Source organism: Vanessa cardui, chromosome 26 (assembly GCF_905220365.1).
Source record: "Vanessa cardui chromosome 26, ilVanCard2.1, whole genome shotgun sequence".
Classification (NCBI taxonomy): Eukaryota; Metazoa; Arthropoda; class Insecta; order Lepidoptera; family Nymphalidae; genus Vanessa; species Vanessa cardui.
This window is the reverse complement of record NC_061148.1, coordinates 8,246,098-8,271,895: the sequence shown is the minus strand read 5'-3', so window position 1 is coordinate 8,271,895 and position 25,798 is coordinate 8,246,098. Positions and strand designations below refer to the sequence as shown.

Here is a 25,798-nt window from a genome sequence, read left to right as displayed (position 1 = left end):
CCGTAATTATGTGATCAATCATTTTATTTTCATCTTGACTTCACACTTTCTTTATTTGTGTTTCCTTTAAAGCTTAAAACTGAATGAATCAAAGCACCGTATACTTCCTAGCACACATTTTTTGTTGCCATCCACAAAATATAATTACCGACAGTCTATAATATATATATATATATATATATATATATATATATATATATATATATGCGAAAGTAATTCCGCCTGTCTCTCTGTTACTCTATCAAGAAAAAACTACTGAAACGTATTTAATGAATTTTGTGATGTAGCAATCTTGAATCTCAAGGAAGTTGACCACCATCAAGATCAAGTAGCATTTTTATAAGAAGACAGCATGTCGTCGACAAAGTATGATATTAAGCCAATATGTATACTAAGATTTTCACGTGATCAATATATCTTCTATCAATCTATCCAGGCTAACAATAAACAATGAACTCATGCAAAAAAAATCAATAGCAACTGCTAAAATGGCTTATAAATCATACATTACGAAAATCCCCGTGTGCAGACTTACCATCTACCATCAAATGCTTACCATTTGACATGACTATCGTAAAAATAATTATATAATAGTCATAAAACAAAGAGAAAGATTCAATGCGAGAGATTGATTAAGAACATTTTCTGAGGGAAAAAAAATGTTTATAAAAGAAACATCCTCTTTTCATCTCGTTCGAGTATCCATTCGAATCTTTGCATTAACGAGATAGGTTACTTTGAAATGAAATTATTTGTTTAGAAAATTATCTCGGCTATCATTTTCATCTGAAAATGGACCCAACATCGAAATATTTATTAAAATATTCGAGTACAATCTTATAAACACCTTTGAACATTCACGCTATACGATTCAATTAAATGTAAAGTGTTCTTACCAATAAAATTACATAAGTATTTGAATAAGACTTTTTTATCGTACATATAGGCGGACGAGCAAATAACACCGTAATTAATTATTATATATACAGGTGTCATTTGTAATATTGATTCATTGAATTGGCTTATTAGTCTGTATTTAAATAACAATTATAATTAGGTCATCGTCGATATTAACCAAGCGACGATCTGTTGTTTTAAGATCAGTATCGACACGTTTTATTTAATTAATTAACAAATGACGATTAAAAACGAAGTCTGTTATTTTCCATCACAATAGTATACAATAATTAAGTATAACCGTCTTTACTTAATGTAATTTGAAATATTGAAATTTTGATAATTTTTTTTTTTTTAATACGTAGACGGTCGCTTGTCGGTAGCATGTGAAAGCGATCCCGTGATAATCGCCGATAAGAGAAGATTAGGTAAGTACCGCTGGGTTTTTAGTAGGTATTCCGGTGTACCGGGTAGCAAGCATTTTGAGTTCCACGTGGCGGTAATCCTTAAAAAAGCAATCACGGTTACAAGGGCCGCCCATAGGCATTGACACTGTAAGAAACAGTTACCATCTCTGTCTCTTGTGCGCGTTATATTAGATATAAATAAATATGAGACAACATTACATACATTACTCTGATCCCAATGTAAGTAGCTAAAGCACTTGTGTTATGGAAAACCAGAAGTAACGACGGTACCACAAACACCCAGACCCAGGACAACATACAAAACTAATGATAATCTAAATCGAATCAGCCGGGAATCGAACCCAGGACCTCGGAGTGGCGTACCTAAGAAATCCGTTGTACACACCATACGACCACGGAGGTCGTCAAATGTCAAAGATATGATCTTTCAAACCGGAACAAAACAACATTATCGGTGTTTAGCGGTATGAATATCTGATGAATGTATCGACCCACCCACCCATGCAAGCTTACCCCAAGCATAATTACTACTTCTAGGTTTAAAAGTTATATTTACCATTGTATCTTAATAATAAATGGTCTTCAAGAAATTCTTCATACTTTAAATAAGGAACACTATTAGAGTTTTAAATTATAATCTTCTGATGTAATATCACATGTGTGTGTCAAAAAAATTTTAATGTAGAGTATGCACTATTATTAATACTAAAAACGTACACTGTTACGTCTGTTAATCCAACGTTATTTTTTTGCGGAAATCTATATGAATAAAAATTTAAAATTTGTGTTAAATTTGTTACAATAAGCAAGCGTAATGCTTCTGTATTTAATCAATATTCTGATTTGAAGGTACTGTAAAATGAAAATGTTCAGTAGCTATTCCATTAAACATATACTTAACAGCGACATATGACGTAGTTACTTGTATAACAATGGAACATCAGTAAGAAAAACTTGATAATAAATCTGAAGTAAAACACACGTACAACGCTTATTTTCTTTGATTTGTCACGATAAATGTCAGTCGAGGAATATGATTCATAACTCCTAACTTTGTAACTTAAAAATATATAAAAAAATCTATACTTAATATTTTAAATGTGAAAGTGACTCTGTCTCTCTATCTGTCTGTCGCTATCAAACCAATGAATCGAATTTGACGAAATTTGCTATGATATATATAGATGGCCTAGTGGTTAGAACGCGTGCATCTTAACCGATGCTTGCCGGTTCAAACCCAAGCAAGCACCACTATATATATATATATACTTAATTTGTGTTTATAATTCATCTCGTGCTCGGCGGTGAAGAAAAACATCGCGAGGAAACCTGCGTGTCTAATGTCATCGAAATTCTATCACATGTACATTCCACCAACCCGCATTGGAACAGCGTGGTGTTATATGTTCCAAACCCTCTCCTTAATGGAGAGGACTTATCTCAACAGTGGGAAATGTACAGGCTGTTACTTTACTTTACAATCTTGAACTACAAGGAAGGGCATGGGCTACTTTTTTTGCCAAACACGCAACAACTAATATAATATTTGTTACAAATCAGTATATAATAAATTAACCGGAACGACCATCCCAATCATTAAGTCATTAAGCATGAAAAGCAGAACTTATCATTAGCAACTATTCACAACGTACGTTTCGAACGAAATCCACTTACGGAGTTCAAGTCAAATAAATACCATAACCTTTACAAATGTTTTCTCGAACTCGTCGTTTAGCCTCACTTCATATTCATAGCAAGTTTCCGCTAAATAAACGCGACCTGTAATCCGTCACCCCGGCACCGCCGTCAGACATCGCTCCGAATTGTTACGGCTAAGGTCAAACTTATACTAAACGACACAAATGTACATTACATATATACCCATTGTGATACTTTATATATTGATAGATGATAAAAATTAATGGTATATATGAAAACCCTTTAACGAAAACATTATTTTACTATCGTGATTCGTATTGCATGATCTTGAAGCATCACAACACCTCAGTGTAAGATTGTTAAAAAATAAAAAAATAGATAATACAGAATCTTAAAAAATCCCGAATCTTTCTTAAACTAGTACCTATTAGTTAAAAATCATCATGCTTAGTTATTAGTATACAGTGTCCGTGACAGTGATTAGACAAGAAGAAAATGTTGCATTTATTTCGATAATATATTATGTTCAAAACAATTACTTTATATTGCATAACTTAAAAGCATTCTATAAGAAGCAAACTCAAAACGCTTAATAGTAGTTTAAAAAAAATTGTGGTCTAAATAGTTGATTAAAAGAAACACTATAGTTGCACAAGACACACACAAAACAAAACACAAAAACACGTATAAAGCTAAACATATATATATCAGCACTTGTATATTTGTATGTATGTCTATCTCTGTCACTCTGCCTGTATATTTACTTGGAAGTATTCTCTTCATATTATGAAAAATAATATAATATAAAAATACGTTATATAGTACGTATTAAAAGCATGTCAACGTTGATATATTACACGAATGACGTGATGATATGCGGCGACACGAAGCTCCCTAACTAGGTAACTGCTGGGGTGACCATAGATTGGAGTCTCAGCGGGAACTGTCTCATTCTTCCCCGGCGTAACGGAAATAATAGGCAAAATCAAAAGATAATCAAAAAATTTAGAATTGCTAAAACCATAATGCACCAAAACCAATGGAAAACATCGTAATCGTTTAAGCTAAGTTTAAGAAGATTAATATTGTGCCATATGTTCTAATCTATTATGTAAGCATTGTGTTTTTTCAATAAAGTTTATTATTATTATTAAAAACATTATCACTCATTCTGAATAAGGTTTTGAAAATATAACCATCTATACTGGTTCAAATGCTTAAAAGAACAACTACAAACATTTTTAAAGCTTCGGATTATTTTTTTACGTGCAAATTGAAAAAACAGCTACGATAAATATGGTATAACAATTCGATAGGAAATAAAATAAATAAATGGATTAAATCCGATCGAATTGATACGAACTAAAATAAACACAAACACAGACAATAGTAATAGAGACAGTGGAAATAGAGCTTAGATAAACCGAAATGAAAAAAATGTAAATAAAAACGCAAATACTTGTAAAACGAATACCATTGTATTGGGGGATCAACGGGAATCGAGAGTAAATTTATTTCAATTTAGGTTTGACTGTTAATAAAAAAATCTATATATTTTTTTTATAGAATCCTACAAACACATATTCATATATGTGTCTGTAGTAATAAATACACACTTAATTGTTACTTAATGTTTTTTTATAGTTTCTTTTTAGTAATGAATACTAAAAAAATGTATTGAGTTTTTTATGATTACTAACAAAAAAAAAAAACCATTAATCGTCAGCTAAGAACTATAAAATACTTTTTTTAAATATTCCATTAATGCCCGAATAAATGCTAAATTTATGGTCACCCTGAAACAGCGTAAAGTTCTTATATGACAAATTGTTGGATCAGTCAAGTTTTAGAGGGCGATATGCGCCTCTTGATAATGTATTAAAAATATTCTTATACAAACATTTTCAAAAAGTTTACTAATGAAAATATTAAGTTAACCTATACTTATATTATTTACCAGATGTGGCCGCGACCTTGTATGCCTTTGATTATAACAAAAAAAAAATTGTAGCCTAAATTACTACCTATTATATCAGCTATCTGCCAGTGAAAGTCCCGTCAAAATCGGTCCAGCCGTTCCAGAGATTAGTCGGAACAAACAGACAGACCAACAGACCGATAAAATTTGTAAAAAAATGTTATTTTGATATATGTACCGTCTATAAAAACATATGAATTGAGTAAAAAGGGGCTATTTCAATATTACAAACAGACACTCCAATTTTATTATATGTATAGATATTTGACATTTTTTTCGCTGATTCCAGAGAAATAGCAGTAAATTACTACGAATCTAACACGATGTCGATTTTATTAGGAAACGTCGAAAGCTTCGAAGGAAATATAAGAATCGACATTTATTATAAAAACTTGTCAAGGCTCAGGAAAACGAAATATCCACATAATTTGACACGCAAGATTCGTAAAACCGAACGCACATTGATGAGTTACGAGCTAGCAAGAAACTATATTGCAAACATTTATAAATACAACAACCAATTTACAATCTCTTTATTTTAATGGCGTCTTAAAGAGGATCTGAATATTTTATAAATACTTACAAGAAAACCATTGAACAGAATTTATGAAATGAATTGATAATGAGCAGTAAAAGTTAGTGTTATTATTATTATTATTATGTTTGTGACAATTATGATGTAAAAAGCTTTTAAAAACGTTTCCGTTTCGGCTAATCAATCCTTTATAAATAGTATACAAGCAAGTACTCTATTGACGATATTCCATATAAATCACTTAACTAATATGGTATTTTCCATAGCAATTTGCACGTGATAACCCTTATATAAAAGTATTAGCATGCTGGACTATTAAACGATTGAGTATTTTGTTAACTTTTTAATAAATAATCTAGAGTGTGCATTTAAATTAATTTAAAACAAAAAATTAATTAAATATAAAAACCTACTTTAACACGCGTTGTACATCGTCGCGTTTACACAACTCATCTCTTTCTGTCGTCTGTAATTTTTTGTATGAAAGAAAGAGACAATGAGTTGTAAATTACAACTGTGTAACAACTATACACTATACATAGTCAATAATAGACCATTACTAATAAGTAAGGATGTTTTAATATTATAGAGCTAGGTCATATTAAAACTAACCTTGTAAAATATAAATTAAAAAGTGCTTTTAAATACCTACTGGAATAGGATATTTTTGATTTTGTATGTATAGACGTGATTGAAACAATCCTAAAATTACTATGTTATTAATTAATTAATATTTAATAACATTTCATTCAACTATTATAGAAAAACTAATGTCAACAAGAAAACTTTTATATATGATAAGGCATTTCTAATCGAAATAATTCCTTAGCAAAGTTTCCAACATATTTTCTTTATTGGCTTTGAGTATTACGTATCCTATCCATCATCTTGAATTAAATATCACATATCAAATGACGAATGGGACTTTCAAACAAACGCACATACAGACAGCTGAAATAACAACCAAATCCTTATTACAATACCACTGATAAAAAATATACTACTTTATAATTTCAACGAATAACTTAACAGGGTATTGTATTGTTTTTAAAGAGAAGAAAATGAAGCTTGATTGATTACATCTTTGGAAAATACAGTCTACAAACAATTGAAAATAATGTAGTAATAAGGTTTCCAGGAAATCATATATCTATACCACTAATTTTAAACTCTGTGTAAATATATTGAAAATGATATGAAGAAAAAGGTTTTACAATTCTATCAGTTTGGAAATACAAACTAATTATAAAGCAAAGTTTCTTGCCGGCACTCGTTAGCATCTACATTTCGTACCGCTGCGGTAGTTCAATGTTTAATATCTCTTCTTAAAAGACGATTTAAAAGTGCTCGAAACGGCCGACAAAGTTTATTTTGATAATTTCAAATTTCCATTATTAATGTCGATGATAAAACTTTTCGACGAAAATCAAACTGGATTCCAAGTTGTTAGTAGTTATGTAACATCGACGTCTCAACGACGCAGGCGAAGACGAAAGACGAATTGATAATACCTAGTCATCAACTGCGTATCATTTAGAGGTTACTAATTTATTGGTTGCGGGGGTATTTATACTCATATTAGCTAAGGCTGCAGCTTCACACAACACGCACAAATAGTTAGCATGTTTACCCTTCCAGAAATGAATAAAAAATGTCGCCGGGACTCAAACTATCACTACGACAAATTTCATCTAATTTGATTCAAGCTTAAAGAGGCAACCCAAGGGAAAAGGCAAAGTTATTTTAGTATTTATATTATTAGTATGGATAATAAATTCGGAAGTGACCGTTTTTCTGTCTGTCACGTATTCACCGCTAAGTATTGTATCCCAATAATGGAAACAAACTTATTTTTACCCTATAAATGAGGAAAGTTTGTTGATTAGCAAGTTCTTGAAAGATTTTCATCTCGAAATAAATTCCTCGCGGGCGAAGCCGCGGTTTGAACTAATATTATATAATAGGAAGAAACTTCTATAGCGAAGACTCTCCGATAGCGAACAAATGATTTACGACATCGAATTTATTATGTTTTGTGAGCCGTGTTAATGAATCATTTCTCATTTTCACCGACGCCACTTCATTGCTGACAATCACGTAATATTATTAGGATTACAAATTAAAGCAACAACAGCTATACATCGCTTTAACTGAAACTAATTCCGAGTTAACAGGCATAATCAAAGAAGCGCATTACATCGTCTACATTATTATTGCCTGTTCAATTAATGAGACAACCTTGAAACTCGTTCAGGAATATATGTTTTTCTTCGTTAATCAATTAAACTTTTTTCTATTTTTCTGCACTAAATCATCTCAGAATCCCCATAGATCAGAGAAGTTCAAGTGTTGATCTTATTTATCCTACCTTACGCCATTACGATTCCAATCAGAATCATTATCATTACATAGTATAAAACACAGTCGCTTACTTCTATCTGGATTTTGATGCGGTTATTTAGTTGATAGAGTTTCGAGAGGAAAATTTTTGTATTTAATACACGAATAATAACAATGTAGTTAACAGAAAACACAGAAGAATTTAGAAGTCTAAAGTAATGTCATAAATTAACAAATTTAGTAGTACATTTAGTATCAGTATTCCACCCGAGCGAAACCGGTTGCTAGTTGGAAATATACAAATAAAACCGTACAAAATTATATAGATTATAAAATTTCATAGAACTTTGGTATTAGTATTGTTCGATGTACATAGATAAATAAATTTAATCGTATATAATTATAGTTTATCGATTAATTTCGATCACTCAACGAATTCCCTTGGTAGCGAATGAAAGACTAATTACCAACTATTTCTGATCGTCGTCGACCTCGCTGACCGAACACTTCGCTCGTCTGCATCGTGTCATATTCGACTGTCAATATTTTGCATGGTCGAAGCAATCATTCTAAATTCAAATGCAGTCGCCATTTTAAAAAACTGATATTAAAAAAAATGGTATCAATATTTTCTAAGATACTTTAAAATCAATCGAATGCAAGGGAACTTTCACAAAATGGTGAGGGTTTAGTGCAAATCTTTCTGCGTAGGTACCAACTACTCATCGTATTTTATACCGCCAAGGAACAATATAGGTATCGTTGTATTGCGGTTTGAAGGGTGAGTTAGCCAATGTGACTGTAGGTACGAGGGACATAACTAATTAGTTTACAAAGTTCGTGTTTCATGTGACGTCACGTGACGTAACCACGTGACCGAATTTTTTACTAACGTGAAGGATTGCTCAGAAATTCCTTTCGGTGCTCAATTCTATCGGCAATCGTGTCCACTTGATATCAAGTCATCAATCAAGATCATCAGGTCAATTTCGTTCATCTATTTTTGTAATTAAAAAAAACAAGAAATTTTAACTCGCTTTAACTTAAAAACAAATCCATTTTAGTTATTTATTTACTAATATTATAAGAAAGCGTGAATCGTATATGTGTTTTAAAAATCCACAAAAATAATGATACTGCAAGAATGATGTCACACCATTTCTACTATGCGATAAGTTGTGTTAAAGATATAGACTTGTACGCCTAATAAGACGGCGATTTCCATCATGTCGTGTCGTACCATCTCATAATCCACAGCCATAAAACTAACCACAAAATAAACACGAGTTATTTATTTATCATTCAAACAAATGTACACTCAGACATAAAACTGAATGCAGTTTAGACGCGATCAACTTTGAACACTTAACGCAAGCGGTTGATCATCAAAGTGAAATAAAACTCTTTCGATTCCCAAAGAACTCCAACCGAACTAGCATTATCTAAAACTTTACGCGAACGTTGCAAATCATTTAATAATGACTCGACTTAAATTGAATGTTAAATTTTACATAAAGAAAACGAGTTATTTGCATTTGTGGTAACGCCACACCACTTGTAAGGTACAGTAGATACTGTAATTTGGTAACAGCTTGGAATTATTATTATTTTCCACCAACCCAACTTGAAACAAATCGTCTCCTCAAAGGAAGAAGACGCCTTAGCAGTGGGAAATTTACAGGCTGTTGTTGTTGTTGTCGCAAATATTCCACAATTTAGCTGGGACTTTAGTTTGAGAAAATTTGAAGCTTAATACATAATGGTCAATGAGGATTGATTATAGCTGTAACAGAATTTCATCAAATGAATGTGTTTCCTCGCGATGATTTCATTCGACTTTATAGTTTATTATATTAAAACATGGTCACATATATAAAAACATCAATTACACAATGGTTAATGAGCTACCTAGCGATCTAAAAAGTCGAAGTAACCTGATGAGCTTAAAAGGAGGGGTAAATATGAATATTACTAATTCTTTAATCATTTTAGAGCATTGCTACTCTCCTTTATTATACTATAACAAGTCACATATAACAAAACCAATATAGTCTCCGAAGTTATGTAACGACAACATCATACTTCAGCTATACAACTTTGACAACGACAAAGTTGAAGATACTCGTAGAAGAACTACAGTTATTTTATCTGATAACATTTGAAAAGGGGGAAATAATATCAGATCGAAAATAAACAAACAATAAAATAACGAACAAACTATTTTAAAAGTGCTCGAAATCATATTTTCGTTTTCAAATGTATTCAATGTGATTTTTATACAAATCGTGGAAAAATTGTGCAGAGATAGTAGCTAGGAAGGAGGTAGGTTACTTTTTTATTTTACTCCTGGAGTGGGTAAAATGTGGAGAGAAAATATCCGTGTAATAATCATTACATAGCATAAAACAAAGTCGCTGTCTGTCCCTATGTATGCTTAGATCTTTAAAATTACACAACGAATTTTAATGCAGTTTTTTTTTTTCAATAGATAAATTGATTGAATGTTTATTATGTATTATACATGCACAATATTAGTAGACACTGATTATTTATTTTACAGGTTTCTTAAGTAATGTCGTAAATAAACACATTCTGGTACATTTAATGTCAGTATTACACCCGTGTGTAGCCAGGGCGGGCCGCTAGTCAACTTTTAAATAAATCTTTGAAATACATTTTGAAAGGCTTGAAAATATAAAACACGCAAAACATCAACGATCACAAACACGGACGAAATACCAAAGATAACAAACAAAGTGGGGCAAAAAATGGATGTGTAATGACGCGGATTGAATGAGAGACTTGACTTCCATTCAACAGGTCTCCAGTTGTTGTTGCTCCTATATAAATTGACTGAGCCGCAACGCAAAGCTGGGGAGCAACGAGATCTAATAGATTCGCTCGCCTCATCGTCGACCACCTCGACAAAACTGAATAAATTACTGTTAAGCCAGACCTGCTTCCATAAAAAACGCGTAAGAGCTGAGATGGCCCAGTGGTTAGGACGTGTGAATGGAAACCGAAGATTGCGGGTACAAAGCCAGGCAAGCACAACTGATATTGTGTTTATAATTTCATCTCGTGCTCGGCGGTGAAGGAAAACATCGTAAGGAAACCTGCATGTGTCTAATTTCATAGTAATTCTGCCACATGTGTATTCCACCTCCACCACCACATCGGATATATTCAAAATGTTCTTTAAAGGGAGAGGAGGCCTTATCCCAGCAGTAGAAAAATTACAGGCTCTTGTCAAGGCTTTTATAAATAAAAAATCAATGAATCAAAAACCATGTCGATTGCTTTAAAATATTTTATACACTCACGCGATTCGTAAATTTTAGTGTGAAGGCATTTTAGGGTTAAGTTTTGACCTTCGCTGTATGAGTCATTCGTGAAACAAAATATTGAAATTATCGTGCTTTATGCGATTACCGCGTGAAAGCATAACTCGCTTTAAAATCACTGGATGTAAAAGCATTATTATTAACGGCCATTTTTTTTAAATTTCCAAGTAAAGCAGCTATGCTAATGGACGAATACAATATAGCCAAAACAATTTTTATATTGTTAAAATGATTAAGGACTAATTGTCGACTGCGACTTTAGACGCCTTTTAGGGGTTGTCAGGTGTTAGTGTTGTATAAAATGTTGTATGTGTTATATAAAAAAAAAGTATGACCTCGACATTCAAGCTATATTCATACCTAATTTTAATCATTAATTATATATTATAAATAATTCGACTCAAATTCTACCAGCGTAAAACGTAATAGGCAGAGAACACATTAATATAATAATAGATCTACGAATACATAAAACAACGTTAAAAAATATGTTGAAAGTTGACATTTATCGCTTTAATTAGTCTATTAATTACAGTAATAAAAAATATCCCCGTGCATATTTTAGACCCATTTGCTTACGACATTATATCCCTTGGACTTGTAATTACATTCACTCACCCTACATTCACGAATCAGAATACAATGTTGTTTACCATTACTGTATAACACTATGACATTCATAAATAAATAAATAAATATAAATATTGCAAAACATCACATACATTACTCTGATCCCAATGTAAGTAGCTAAAGCACTTGTGTTATGGATAAATAAAATTTTAACAAAAAGAAAAACCGACTTCAAACAAAACACTATTTTAAAACAAATAAAAATGCACTAAAAAGTAATAACAATAATTGCATATTTAACATATTTTTTAGAGTCCTCCTAGGTAAAATGAAATGAAAAATATTAGACTACTTAAAAGTCGATTTACGATTATATAACGTAGTTATAGTTATTGTTATATTTGGAGCCGGCGTCAGCCACGGGCACAAGCCTCAACAATCAAAAGAAAGAAGCGATACGAGCCCCTTGATTAACCCAGTATATTATCGTATAAAAGGTAATTTGTAAGAAATATATTATAGGGATATACTATAGGGTTTTCTCGGCTGACACCGACTCCAAATATAGCAATTATTATAACTACATTATATAATCGTAAATTGACTTTTAAGTAGTCTAATATTTTTCATTTCATTTTACCTAGGAGGACTCTAAAAAATATGTTAAATATGCAATTATTATTATTACTTTTTAGTGCATTTTTATTTGTTTTAAAATACTGTTTTGTTTGAAGTCGGTTTTTCTTTTTGTTAAAATTTTATTTATTTTTTGATTTTAAGTGAAGCTGATGCAGACTTACATTTTTTTCTTAATATAGATAGATTAAGTGTATAAATCAGAAACTACTTCGGGGACAGTTTCAAAAGAAACTTTGGAATAAAGCAAAAATAGACTTTCGAAAATGCGGCTTTAATACGTCATGCGGCATGAAATACAAGGGACCACACTCGAAGCAGTTGTAATCGACCTCAGTAAAAAATCTTTGCAAAAGAGCTATTCGTATGCTATGTCGTATATCATATGACATCACATCATATACACGAAATTTGATTAAAGACAGTAAGAAATTCTGCCCCAAATCGCACCCTAACTGTAAGCCGTTTAGGAGTTGCGTCAATACATAGTATAAAACAAAGTCGCTTTCTCTGTCCCTATATCTTTAAAACTACGCAACGGATTTTGATGCGGTTTTTTCTAATAGATAGTGTAATTCAAGGGGAAGGTTTGTGTATATAATAAATGAACAATATAGTAAAGAAACACTGACAATTTTAGAAGTTTGCAATGTGATGTCGTAAATAAACAAATTCTTTAGTATATTTAGTATCAGTATTGCACCCGTGAGAAGTCGGGGTGGGTCGCTAGTTGATTATAATATTCGATTATGACAATTACACGAACATAACCACGTTCCGGAAGGTGATTCAAATATCCAAGTAACCCATAAATAAAAGATTCGACCGAGTATTGCGAACGTGCTCCTCAGAATTGTTCCGTTCCCTCACGTTCCCTTAATTTGTGATGGATCCTATGCACAGAACCCTACCAAACTTTCACCAAACTACCCTTAAACTATATCCTTTATACTAAAAAAAGAATCATCAAAATTGTGCCAACCAATTTTGAGTTATTCGCCTATTTATCGCGCACATACATAATGCAAATTTAAGACTTATGTCGTTTTCATACGGATACCATCATCGGAAAAAAATAAAATTAAAATGGGACCCCACGGGAAGCCTTTCAAACAAAAATAAATTATCAAAATCGGTCCACCCAGTAAAAAGTTATGAGGTAACAAACATAAAAAAAAAAAAATACAGACGAATTGATAACCTCCTCCTTTTTTTGCCTTCCTTGAAAATCAGATCAGAGAGAGAATCAACCTTCGGTTGAAAATCAGAAGTAACGGTAGTACCACAAACACCCAGACGCAAGCAATTTAGAAAACTAACTTTTTCTACATCAACTCAGCCAGTAATTGAATCCGGGACCTCAGAGCGGCGTACCCATGAAAACCGGTGTACACATTATGTTAGTATTCATATGTATATGAAAAGATTAACTACTGAGTTTCTAGCCGGTTCTTCTAGGTAGAATCTACATTCAAAACTGGAAACTACAAGTTTCACTTAACAGAATTTTGTTAAATAACGATTCAAAAATACTTATATATTATAAATAAGCCTACTTGGATAAAGTATATTTTGATATAATGCAAGCGAGACCAAACAAAACCCCAAGGAATAGCAATTTCGTGAATCTATAATCGAATAAAAAAACTAGCTAATGCAACTTAAAAGTCGACTAAAAGTAACGCCCAACTTCTAATAGTGTGTTTAAAATAACAAAACAAGAGTTTTACCTTTATTCAATAAAACGTTATCACAGTTAAGGAACTTAAACTATAGAGTACAGTTTAAACTTTTATTATAGAATCACGTCTCATAGAATTGAAACGTCTAAAATAGTTTAAGTTTGGCGCTTTCGAGCGTTTACTCTAGTTTAAATCCTCGGTTACAGGATGAATTTTTCATTTCGCAAAGTTACTTGAGAATACCATTCTTGTGTATTGTCGTCTATGATAACCACTATTGGGAGGATATATGTTAGTCATAATGGTGGTCACCATTCACATAGACCATACACCACTAACCTCGGAAGCTAAGATATTACGTCTCTTGCTATGCAAATATTCTGGCTCATTCACCCTTGAAACCAAACACAACAATAACACTACCTTACCTACCTGTAAATTTCCCACTGCTGGGATAAGGCCTCCTCTTCCATTATGGAGAAGGTTGTTTTAACATATTCCACCACGCTGTTCCAATGCGGGTTGGTGGAATGCACATGTGGCAGAATTTCGATGAAATTAGTCACATGCAGGTTTCCTCACGATATTTTCCTTCACCACCGAGCACAAGATGAATTATAATCACAATACAAACTTATACCAGAAAATGAGTTTCAAAGAAGGTTTAAAAACACAATATTATTATATGAGACGCGTATCGCAGTTTCAAACGTTTATATTTAGACTTTTAGACTATTGACTTGACAAGCGTTCACAAATACCACAGACGGATCGTCCCTACATTTGTTTGTTTTAATTGCTACATATAAATCCTATAGTATAAACACGCTTTGTATTGTTCAAAGATTGACATGGATGCCACATAGCTTGGGGAAGTTTTCTGTCACTATTTGCTTCGTCTATATCAAGTATTTTTGTTATAGAGGGCAAACGTACAGGTGGCTCACCTGATGGAAAGAAACTACCACCGCCCATTGTCATCTGTAGTACCAGCGGACTTGCCAGGTGCATTGCCAGCCATTAAGGAAAGTGTACGCTCTTTTCTTCAAGGTTTCCAAGTCGTATCGGTTCGGATGAAATTTTAGTAAGGTTAGTAGTCCTTAGTAATAAGGCTTATATGCAAAAGTACTACCCATATATAATTCTGTCTCGGCAAACAAAAATTTTATATGAGAATTTTATTCGTCACGATTTGTTTGCGTAACTTCAGACGAAATTGATATAAAGTCTTGGATCTTCTTAAGATTTGCGGAATTTAAATGATTTATGTTCCTTACCGGGGAAATTGTCTACGGGCGGAGATGAGTAATCAAATAATCCATTGATAATTGTCACTGTGTTTTATCAAATTGAATGAACAAAAAGATCGTACATTCGGGGTAAGAAAAGGTTCGTCACCTTAAGATCTATTTTCGTGTGCTCAGTACGAGCGATAATCCGCTTTACCGATCGAGAATGACATTCCGTCGCAATGATTTGATGTTTAGATTCAAAAGGTACTAAGAGTTTCAGATTTGATAAACGAATTAAATAACGAATTTAATTAAATATTGTTTTACGACATAGACAAGACATTCGTAGATAACATCGAAATATCGAACTCCATCAAATAAAAATAAAAAACATGGTAAATATCCCGTAATAAATAACTGTAAGAGTTTTTCCAAGTTTTTTTTAATTGATAAAATATTTATAAAAACTATATAACGCCTCTTCACAACCTAACCTATTACCCTTCAGTTATACTAACACTAGTCTGGCAATTAGTTTTACTTCCAAACAGTGCTTTGATGATATTTGTGAAACGAGACTTCTATTTCATAAATATTTTACAGTTTCATAGTTTTGGCATGATTTTAAAAAATTCCTACGTTACTTTTTGCTATTCGTTTTTTACGGTGTGAAAATATACCTATTGAAAGCTCAGTTGGTTTTATATTTATTTTGCTTAAAATTACTAACGTCACAAAGAATGAATGAAATGTTGAGGTCTTTTTTTGGTCCTTCGAGCCGGATAAAAATATTTTTCTATAATTATAGGTTTCGTAGTCGTAATAGACAAAGTACTTACCACAGTGATGGGATAAGCCGGGTTGATGATGGTGTAGAGCAGAATGTGGTTCGGCCGCGCGGGCATCTCGCGCTTGCGCCTCGGCTCGCCTGACATGTAATTGTTGCCATTACTCTGTAACAAAAAATATTTCATCGATAAGTATAAATGTATAAAAATAAATGTAAAATACACGTCACATAAATATATTATCTATAATTATTTTAACTGATCCTGACATATGGAAGGATTTTGTCGTAATTTTTTTTATGACTTTTTTGAATATAAATTATAAATACAATTATTTCATAGTACTATTTTAAAGGGAATTTCTTCAACATTGACGGAATAAATAAATAATAATATACCTTTTCAATTTAAAAAAAAGGCTAATTAAAACAGTAGATTACATTTGGTCTTTATTTAACTCTTTTGAATTTTTATCCCTTTTAAAGCCCAAGAGAGACTAAATAAAAACCCGTAATACCTTTTTATTAAACGAAATTACGTACAAATTGTTAAATACGACCAAAACTCTCGTAAATTATAATTAGCAACAACGATGTCTGTCAAAAACATTTAAAAAGAGACGGAAAAAGAGTGAACGAAACAGTTATTTATGCTCGGTCAGCCCCACGTGACCTGTGATTCATACCCTCAATACGTACATAAAATAAAACACGTATGAATTCTAGCTATAAATATCCTAAAGTGTGCAAATGTCTACGAATGCGATCTTATTTGTTTGAACAGGGACTAAGCTTGCTTCAATCCTCTATGGAATATATTAGTATCTTATATTAGATGTTTGTTCTGCTGCGATACAGAGAATTTTATGCATAAGTAATTATAATACAACATTTCAATATAAATAGAGAGCACTGAGCAAATATCTCATAGTTAACAAATGAAACTGGTATAACATGCAAACACATCTTATGACGCTTAAATTTAACTAGGGACCCGCCCCGGCTTTGCTAGGCTGCAATACTGATACTAAAGCACAGAATTTGTTTATTACGACATCACTTTAGAAACTTCGAAAATTATCAATATTCCTTTACTATATTGAACACGTATCATATACAAAAACCTTCCCCTTGAATCACTCTATCTATTAAAAAAACCGCATCAAAATCCGTTGCGTAATTTTAAAGAAGCATACATACGGACCAACTGCGGTAAGCGACTTTTCTTTATACTATGTAATGATGATTAGTATCACGAAAACATAACATCACTAGAACTTTTATTGATAAAAAAAAATAGCGTCACGATCGCAACAAAAGTGACCTTTGAAACTAATATATAGATCAAGAGTTTCCTATAAGAGAACTCTAATCCGTTTACTTATTCCTTATTTAAAGACAGACATTCAAGTCGTTCCATAAATACGTCACTTAAGTCTATCGTCGTGGGATATATCAACATTTTCCGGTACGCAATTAAACGTCCAACTGTCGAGGCGTATAAATCAAAATGCATTCGCACAGAGCACTTGGAACAGAGCTAATTGACAGTCGAAATGACCAATGTCAATTCGCATTTGACGCGATAACGACTGATAGAGACTTGACTCTACAATCAGTTCACGAGGTTCGAAGTCGGAATCGAAGTGTTACATGAACATAGTACGTAATGAAAGTGCTATGAAATGCGAAATAAAATTAAGTTTTTAATTAAAATTTATGACCGAATTGTTCTTCAAGATTATATCAAATTTAAAAAGACAATTAAACAGCCCGTATATCTTCCACTACTGGACCTCTCTCCTTTTCAACGCTGCTCCTTTGTAGTTTCGTAGAGGCAGAATTATAGCGCCGAACACGAGTCACATTAACCATTTAAAAAAATACATCTTATACTTTTAATGTGATTATTTTTAATTCATATCAAAATTCGAAAGTAATCCTATCTGATACATTATTTACAAACGACTGACCCTATTATTGTTAAGGTATCAAGAAAGCTTAGATTTCAAGGAAGGACATAGGTTACTTTATTATGCTTAACACCTGAAGGGTTGGTCCCTTTAAATCGAGCTCAACCGAGGGCGACACTTAATAAACTATAATATAACAATTCAGGTCGTGTACGGGTAAGGTAGGGCCGAACTTACTGGTGCCACTTTCTTTTGTCTAAGTCACGATATCAGCCGAGACGACGAGCGAGACGTGGGTTGCTATTAACTGTGAACTTCCTATCTCGTTACTGCTGACACAATATAACTCGACTAGCGGATCTTACCCAGGAATTTGTGATCAAATAATCTAAACCAGTATATAAAATAATTATTTCTTCATGAGATCCTAGCGGCCCGTTCCGGCATCGCACGGCTGTACATAAGTTTTTCTTTAAATGTATATATTTTATTTGTTTTTTTTTTGTCCTGACATGTTTAACAAATGTCGTTCTATTTCAACTTATTTACACGAAAACCTTAAATTATATATCTAAACCTTTCTCATGAACATCTCTATCTATTAGTGAAAACCGCATGAAAATCCGTTTAGTTTTTGAGTTTATCGCGAACATAGAGATCGTGTCTCTATGCGGCCGGGGGACTTTCGTTTATAATGTGTAGTGATATATAGTACAAATTAGCTAGCTGACCTTTTTAATAATTTTAAATCTCAGTGTATTCTCTGTGTTACAATTACTCTGTAACATCTACGCGTCATTACTGTCACTCAGTGCTGTCAAACAAGTCGACGGGGACGTGAGCTAGGCTGTTTACGAAGTGCACTAGAAATTAGACACGCTATAAATCATCAAACGAGTCGCTGATTGCTGATGCATTAGCGTTTTTAGTTAGTATTAGCTATGCTTTTACCGTTTCAGACGTGCTTCAGCGTGCTTCTCGGTTTAGCTGGGATGTGACTTTATTATTCTCTATGACATATGTGTTGGGATTTTTTTTTTTCAATTTTATACGTGCTTTGGTACGTTCGGATATAATTTGATTAGTACAGACTATATGATATTTCAAATATGGAATTAATTCCAATGTTCTATTTTTTCGTTGCATTTTATTGCAAGAAAAAAAAAAAGTATGTATATAATGAAATATCATATAAAGAAAAAGTCTTAAAATACATTTCTTTAAAACTCTTAAGAAACAATACAATATTTATGAATAATGCTTTTATTAACATAAGAATTATTAACATTAAATGCTTATTAGTTAAAATAGAGACTTGAACAAATTATTTCGACACTTTATGAAGACGTAAAGACAATAGAAAATAAACACAGATAATAAATACTCAATTCCAAAAACTACCGATGGTCACGAGTCTAAATCAAAACTATTTCTTCTCAAATTCTAATTGCAAATTCGAGCTTATTATTTTTAAATACACCAAGGCCAGTTTATAGGCGAGATTAAGTTTCGCTAAGTCAGTCGTCGCTACCCTAACACCGAAATTAATAGTAAACAGTCTACTATCAGCAAACAAACGTGATAAAACGTGATGCCATGAATATTCATCAGACCTCCTTGAGCCCAGCCTAATTATCATTCAGTTAGGCTATAACAATTAGAGTATGAATTATTAAAGTTATAATCATGGATAAATAACTTCGAAATTATAAAAGGTAAATGAACTATAATTAATCGTAATGAGACGAATTGATGTCATGATAAGGACACGTGATTTGTCTCAACAACAGCCTGTAAATTTCTCACTGCTGGAATATTGCTCCTCTCCCTTTGAGGAGAAGGTTTGGACCATAGTCCACCAAGCTGTTTCAATGCGGGTGGTAGAATTGCAGGGCCTCAAGGTGTTTTCCTTCACCGAACTCGAGATGAATTATAAACACGAGTTAAGCACATGATTATTCAGTGGTGCTTCCTGGGTTTGAACCGGCAATCATCGGTTACGATGCACGCGTTCTAACCATTGGACCATATCTGCTCTTTGATTGATGATTTTGATTTGTCTGAGATTGTCTGATCACTGACAAGCAACATCAAATCTTCATGTGCTTTATAAGTTTATATGTGTTAAAAAATCTACATCATGCGGCGGTAAAGAGTTGTTCTTCATCATATCTTTCATCTTCACATGAGAAAAACTACATTTATATGATAACAAAAAAAATTAACAACTATTTCTTTAGTTCCACAGGACAATAACATAATTTTCATTTTATCCTCACTAAACAGTTTGTGAAGTGAGATAAAAATATTTTAATTTTAATGAAATATATTTTTGCTAAAACAAAGTATGTACAAATGAATAAATGTTCATAAACTTTCATAACACTTGGACACGAGCTTTTTTAGTTTCGAGTGAAAAACTTCGCTTCAGTGGCGCGAGAACGCATATGAATTAACATAATAACTTTTTGCAAGACCGACGCGGGTAGTGCCGTCTTTGTCCTTAGCATTTGTCAAGATTAAAAAAGCATAAAATTGAATTCGCGATTACAGCCAAATACTTATTAAGTCAATGAGTATGATATTTTTAAACATTTTAGTTACACCTTTGTATTAGTCAAATAATTCCTTCCGGTAATTTTCTCTTTTGTTCAAATTTAAATTCGAATCCTATGACAGATTGAATTTAATTGTAAACTGCATATTCACTGAAACATTGAATTACGCTACTAATATATAAGATTAATATTCAAACTTAAATATTTCATACTGATTAGACGATACGTTATAATAAAGTTCATATCAATTTCATAGTAACTATTGCTATTGCTTATATAACTGCGAGTGCATACGTCAATTAAATGCGTCACCTTTGATTCATGTACCATTTATATTTGTAAAAAATATGATGTAGTTCCATAACATATTATTCGATACAAGATTTTATAGATGAAAAAAAAGCGTGGAGTTAATATCTGTTGACTTCCAAGCTGGATATATGAATTTAAATAATTGTATTTAACTAACATGACTTTGTATTTTTTCAAATGTTAAAAAAGAGTAACTAGATACTGCGTTTCTTGTCGGTTTTTCTCGGTAGAATCTTCTTTCCGAATCGGTGGTAGCTTCACTTAATTGTAAAATGACGATTCAAAAGTGCTTGTAAAAGCCTACTTGAATAAAATTTATTTTGATTTTTTTGACATTGGTTTCGATTTAAGTTATATTTGTGACATTTTAAATTTAACAACTGCTTAAAGGCTAGAAGATATACTTAAATGTCGACATATCCTATTTGTATAAAGTCTAAAGCAATATTTACGAAACATTTCGATCATATCTCGATACATAAAGTAAATGAAGCGTAATAATTAAAAATAATAATCAGATTATGATAATAAAAAATCATCTTTGAATCTTTATTTCACAAACGGACTATTTTATTAAGAGCGGAGAGCTTGAAGCTTATTAAATAGACATTTATTCAGACAAGATCTAATATCGTTATACGTAATTTAATTTAATAATAAAAACGATACTTGAATATCTTATTTACACGCACCGAATGAACTGCGAATAATGTAATGAAACTTTAATGTATATACTAATATAACAAAATGAAAAAAAAATGTACGAATTAATGAAATTTCATATGAAGATTTGCGTATCAAGCTTTATAGGAAGCATGTGAGCCAGATGTTTATAGTTCATACCCAAAATTTACAATCGACCCTTTCCTTACGACGGGGCAAATTCACGGATATAAACTAGTATAACATACACATAATAAACAATGGTATCTCGTATGTCGTTGAATTTTTTGTAAATATACAGCAGTAATTGTTGATCAACGTATTATTAAAAACTATAACATTTGAATATAGGAGATATTAAGATTTTAAATAATTTGGCGGGTGAATTTTGTGCAAGCCTGGCAATGCATGGGTAACCTTCCCTACCCCATCTACTATTACTTGTACTGTTGTGTTCTGGTTTAAAAGGTGAGAGCTAGTGTAACTTGCAAGGGACGTTACATCTTAATTTCCAAGGAATGTTTAATATTTCACACACCGCCAATGCTTATCTATCTGGTCCATTGGTCCGTGCGATATAATTAGTAAAAAACTTTAATAAATATTATTGTAGAACGAAAGCTGAGTGAGGTAATCAAGAAAGTGACCTTTCAGGCGTAGAAAAGGCAAAGGGCCATCCATCTTAGGTTGTCATGGTGGTAACAAACTGTCAGATGAAATCTTGATGAAATGGATAATATTCTGTTACTATATAACTAAAACAGTTAATCAGAATACGTGGATAATTATTTAAAACGTTTCAGTGAATGGTCGATTAAAATATATTATATATTTTACGTAATGACATTCCAAATTACGTAATCACATATTTTTACAATGGAAAATAACAGACATCTGTCTTAATTGCCATTTGTTAATTAAGTAAATAAAACGTGTCGATACTGATCTTAAAATAACAGATCGTCGCTTAGTTAATATGGACGATGACCTAATTATTATTATTATTTAAATACAGAATATTAAGCCAATTCAATGATTCAATATTACAAGTGACACCTGTATATATATTCATTAATTACGGTATAACAATATATATTTAAATATCAATTAAAATGCATATATCGAAATACATCGTGACCTACCGCTGAATCATTCTATTCAAAAAAAACGTTTATTGAAAACGAAATTCGTCCGGACATCTCGCTATTTAACGTATGACAATATTGACACAGCTGATATATTTCTGTTAAAAATATTTAATTATGATAATTATTACATACATATGCAAAGAGTAGTGTCATAAATTATATTATAAGTATATATTATTGAACACTTAGTTACCAAATATTATAATTATAATTTATTAACATACGTAGGCGGATGGGCCACTGAACAGTAAGTGGTCACCACAGGCTACATCATCAATCAATCAATCAATCAATCAAAATAAAATTAATACAAGGAGGCTTATACAAGCACTTTTGAATCGTCATTTTACAATTAAGTAAAGCTACCACCGGTTCGGAAAGCACATAGCTGTACGTTACTTCCACTACATTGCCAGTGCACCAATAACCTCGGAAACTAAGCTGTTATGTATCTTGTGCCTGTAGTTACACGGGCACAGTCACCATTTAAACCGGAGCACAGCGATACTCAATATTGCTGTTAGGTGGTAGAATATCTGCCAACAGGGTAGTACGTACACAGAATGGCTTGCACAAAACCCTACTACCAAGTAATATTTTATTTGTAATTAAACTTTTGTAGTTGAAGCCACTTGCTAACATCTCGTAATAGAAAAAAAAAAACATGCAGATATATTAAACAAGGCAAATCCAAGAAAATATACACAGGATATCCGAAGAAAAAATATTTTAGAAAAGTAATTAGCGACAACCCTTCCAGGATCGTTCCAATACGGAAGCGTCTGTATAAAGTAAATTAAACGAACAAACTTTAATTATATTTGATTACAAGTTAATTTAATATGTAACTAGCGACCGGTCTGGCTTCGCACGGGTGCAATCATATGACATCACAGTAGAAACATATAAAATTATCAGTTTTTCTTCACTATATAGTGTAGCTTTAATATACAAAAACCTTCAACTCGAATCACACGATCTATTAAAAAAAATTATCAAAATCCATTTCGCAATTTTAAAGATCTAAGCATACATAGGGACAGACAGCGATAAGCGACTTTGTTTTATACAATGTAATGATTCCAAATTAATTTAATATGTAATTAAAACAATGAACGGAGACAGGTAACAACGCGTTAATCTAACACCGCGTGTATGGACCCGGATCGTTTACTCAAATTTAATATTCTCAAACGGGTATTAGTAACGTAGATCATTAATGCCTTGGGATTACGACGAATGCTATTGTTATGTTACAAGGTAACTTAACATTCGCTAGAACTAAGATTACACTTGTATTTAACTTAAGTATGAAGGCATATGTATGTCTTTTAACAATGTTATATAGGGATTAGTAATATTAATTAAACAAGGCTTTGTCTCCTTTTTTCAAAATCAAATATCAAATCTATGGTGACACAGAGAAAAGCAACCATTAAGTAAAGTTCTAATTAACATTTCGATATAGAGTATAATAAATATATATTCTGTCAATTCATTCATTGAAGTACTTTACATAAATAAAACTAATAAATAATTACATAACAAATTAAAATAAAATAATTTTATGACATTCCATAGCTATATTTTTTTTCCTGACGACCTATCTATGACGCGAGAGAAGTTTGGGTGGTTAAGGTTTGGGAATCCAATACTTAAGAAATATAAATATACTAGGAAAATAGTTTTTATTATTTATGCAAATTGTGACCCTCGTCAACCTTACTTAACCACGAATATCTTGGACGCAACGGACAGGTTGAGAAACGACTCTGTATTCAAATGCTAGTATTAACAATTCCATTTAGAATAAGTTATTATTTTGCGTGGTAGGCTTTGTGGGGGCTTTTCAATATGGTACTTACAAATTCCTAATCAATTGCTCCATCGCTAAGCTGTGTTCCAGTGTCACAATAAAGGTACTAGGGATGTTACATCTGTAATTCTGTGCTTAGTATACCATTGGAGTTTTAACTTCTGTAAGTTTTCATCGCTTTAATCAATGACATTTTCTTTACTACGTGCATTTAACAAAACTGTATATAAAGTTAAAAAAAAAACAGTTAAAGTAACAGCCTGTAAATTTCCCACTGCTGGGCTAAGGCCTCCTCTCCCACTAAGGAGAAGGTTTGGAACATATTCCACCACGCTGTTCCAATGCGGGTTGGTGGAATGCACATAAATTTAAACACTTTCAGGTTTCCTCACGATCTTTTCCTTCACCGCCGAGCATAAGATGAATTATAAACACAATTAAGCACATATATAAAGTTCTTGCCTGGGCTTGAACCTGCAATCATCGGTATAAGATGCACACGTTCTAACTACTGGACCATCTCAGCTCTAATTGTATATACAGTAATCCAAGTGACGATACATATCAAGGTTATATACGATTTTAATTTGTCACGGGTAAGTCTCATAGTCACCAAAAAGAAAAATGGCGGTATAGAGTACGAAGTTACTAATATGCCTATTTAACCCTCTAATTCAGCTTAAAGCTTATGCTAGGAGTGAGAATGTCAATAATCCAAAGGGTAGGACGGACTTACGACTTTTCTAGGCGTAAACCATTTCAGTATTGATTCTGTGTTTTATTGTTATTTATTTAGATTAAAATACACTGACATCTCGCAATATCTGAAATAAAGTCTTCGCAATTGACACCTGGCACGTACACCATATTATATTTGGATTTCAACCAATCGATATGAAAAATATTGAATATTCTAGACTCGGCTTTCGATTTGAAATGTTATATAAAAGTTTGTACATATAGCATAGTATAGGATGTTTCGCCTACAAAAATAAAAGTCCATGTTTTTCCAAAGTTTCAGATATATTTGTCCGTGTCATCAACACGTCTTAACACGTCCGAAACTTTTGTCTCAGTGATAATAGGACGATAGCTGTACCTAAAAAATCGGTTTTCGGTATGGTTCTGAAGAATTCTAGCCATATATATATGAAAGAAAATAAAGAATTCTTGATTGCAATTTAACAAAGTCTTAATATAAGACAACCGAAAAATGCTGTATAAGAAAGAAAAAACGTAAAATAAATAAAAGAAAATTGTTATTGATAAAAACCAATTCTTTTGAAAAAAATTGCTGAAG

At 32.2% G+C, this 25,798-nt stretch overlaps 1 protein-coding gene across 3 annotated transcripts in view; it reads right to left on the bottom strand.

Moving 5' to 3' along the window:
- LOC124540823 (heterogeneous nuclear ribonucleoprotein L) overlaps window positions 1-25,798 on the bottom strand; it is a 444,646-nt gene that overhangs the window by 325,414 nt on the left and 93,434 nt on the right. For all 3 annotated transcript variants that reach the window (XM_047118543.1, XM_047118546.1, XM_047118545.1), the window contains exon 2: window positions 16,141-16,254. In XM_047118543.1, the coding sequence (XP_046974499.1) occupies window positions 16,141-16,254 (114 nt within the window). The remainder of the gene's footprint in view (window positions 1-16,140; window positions 16,255-25,798) is intronic.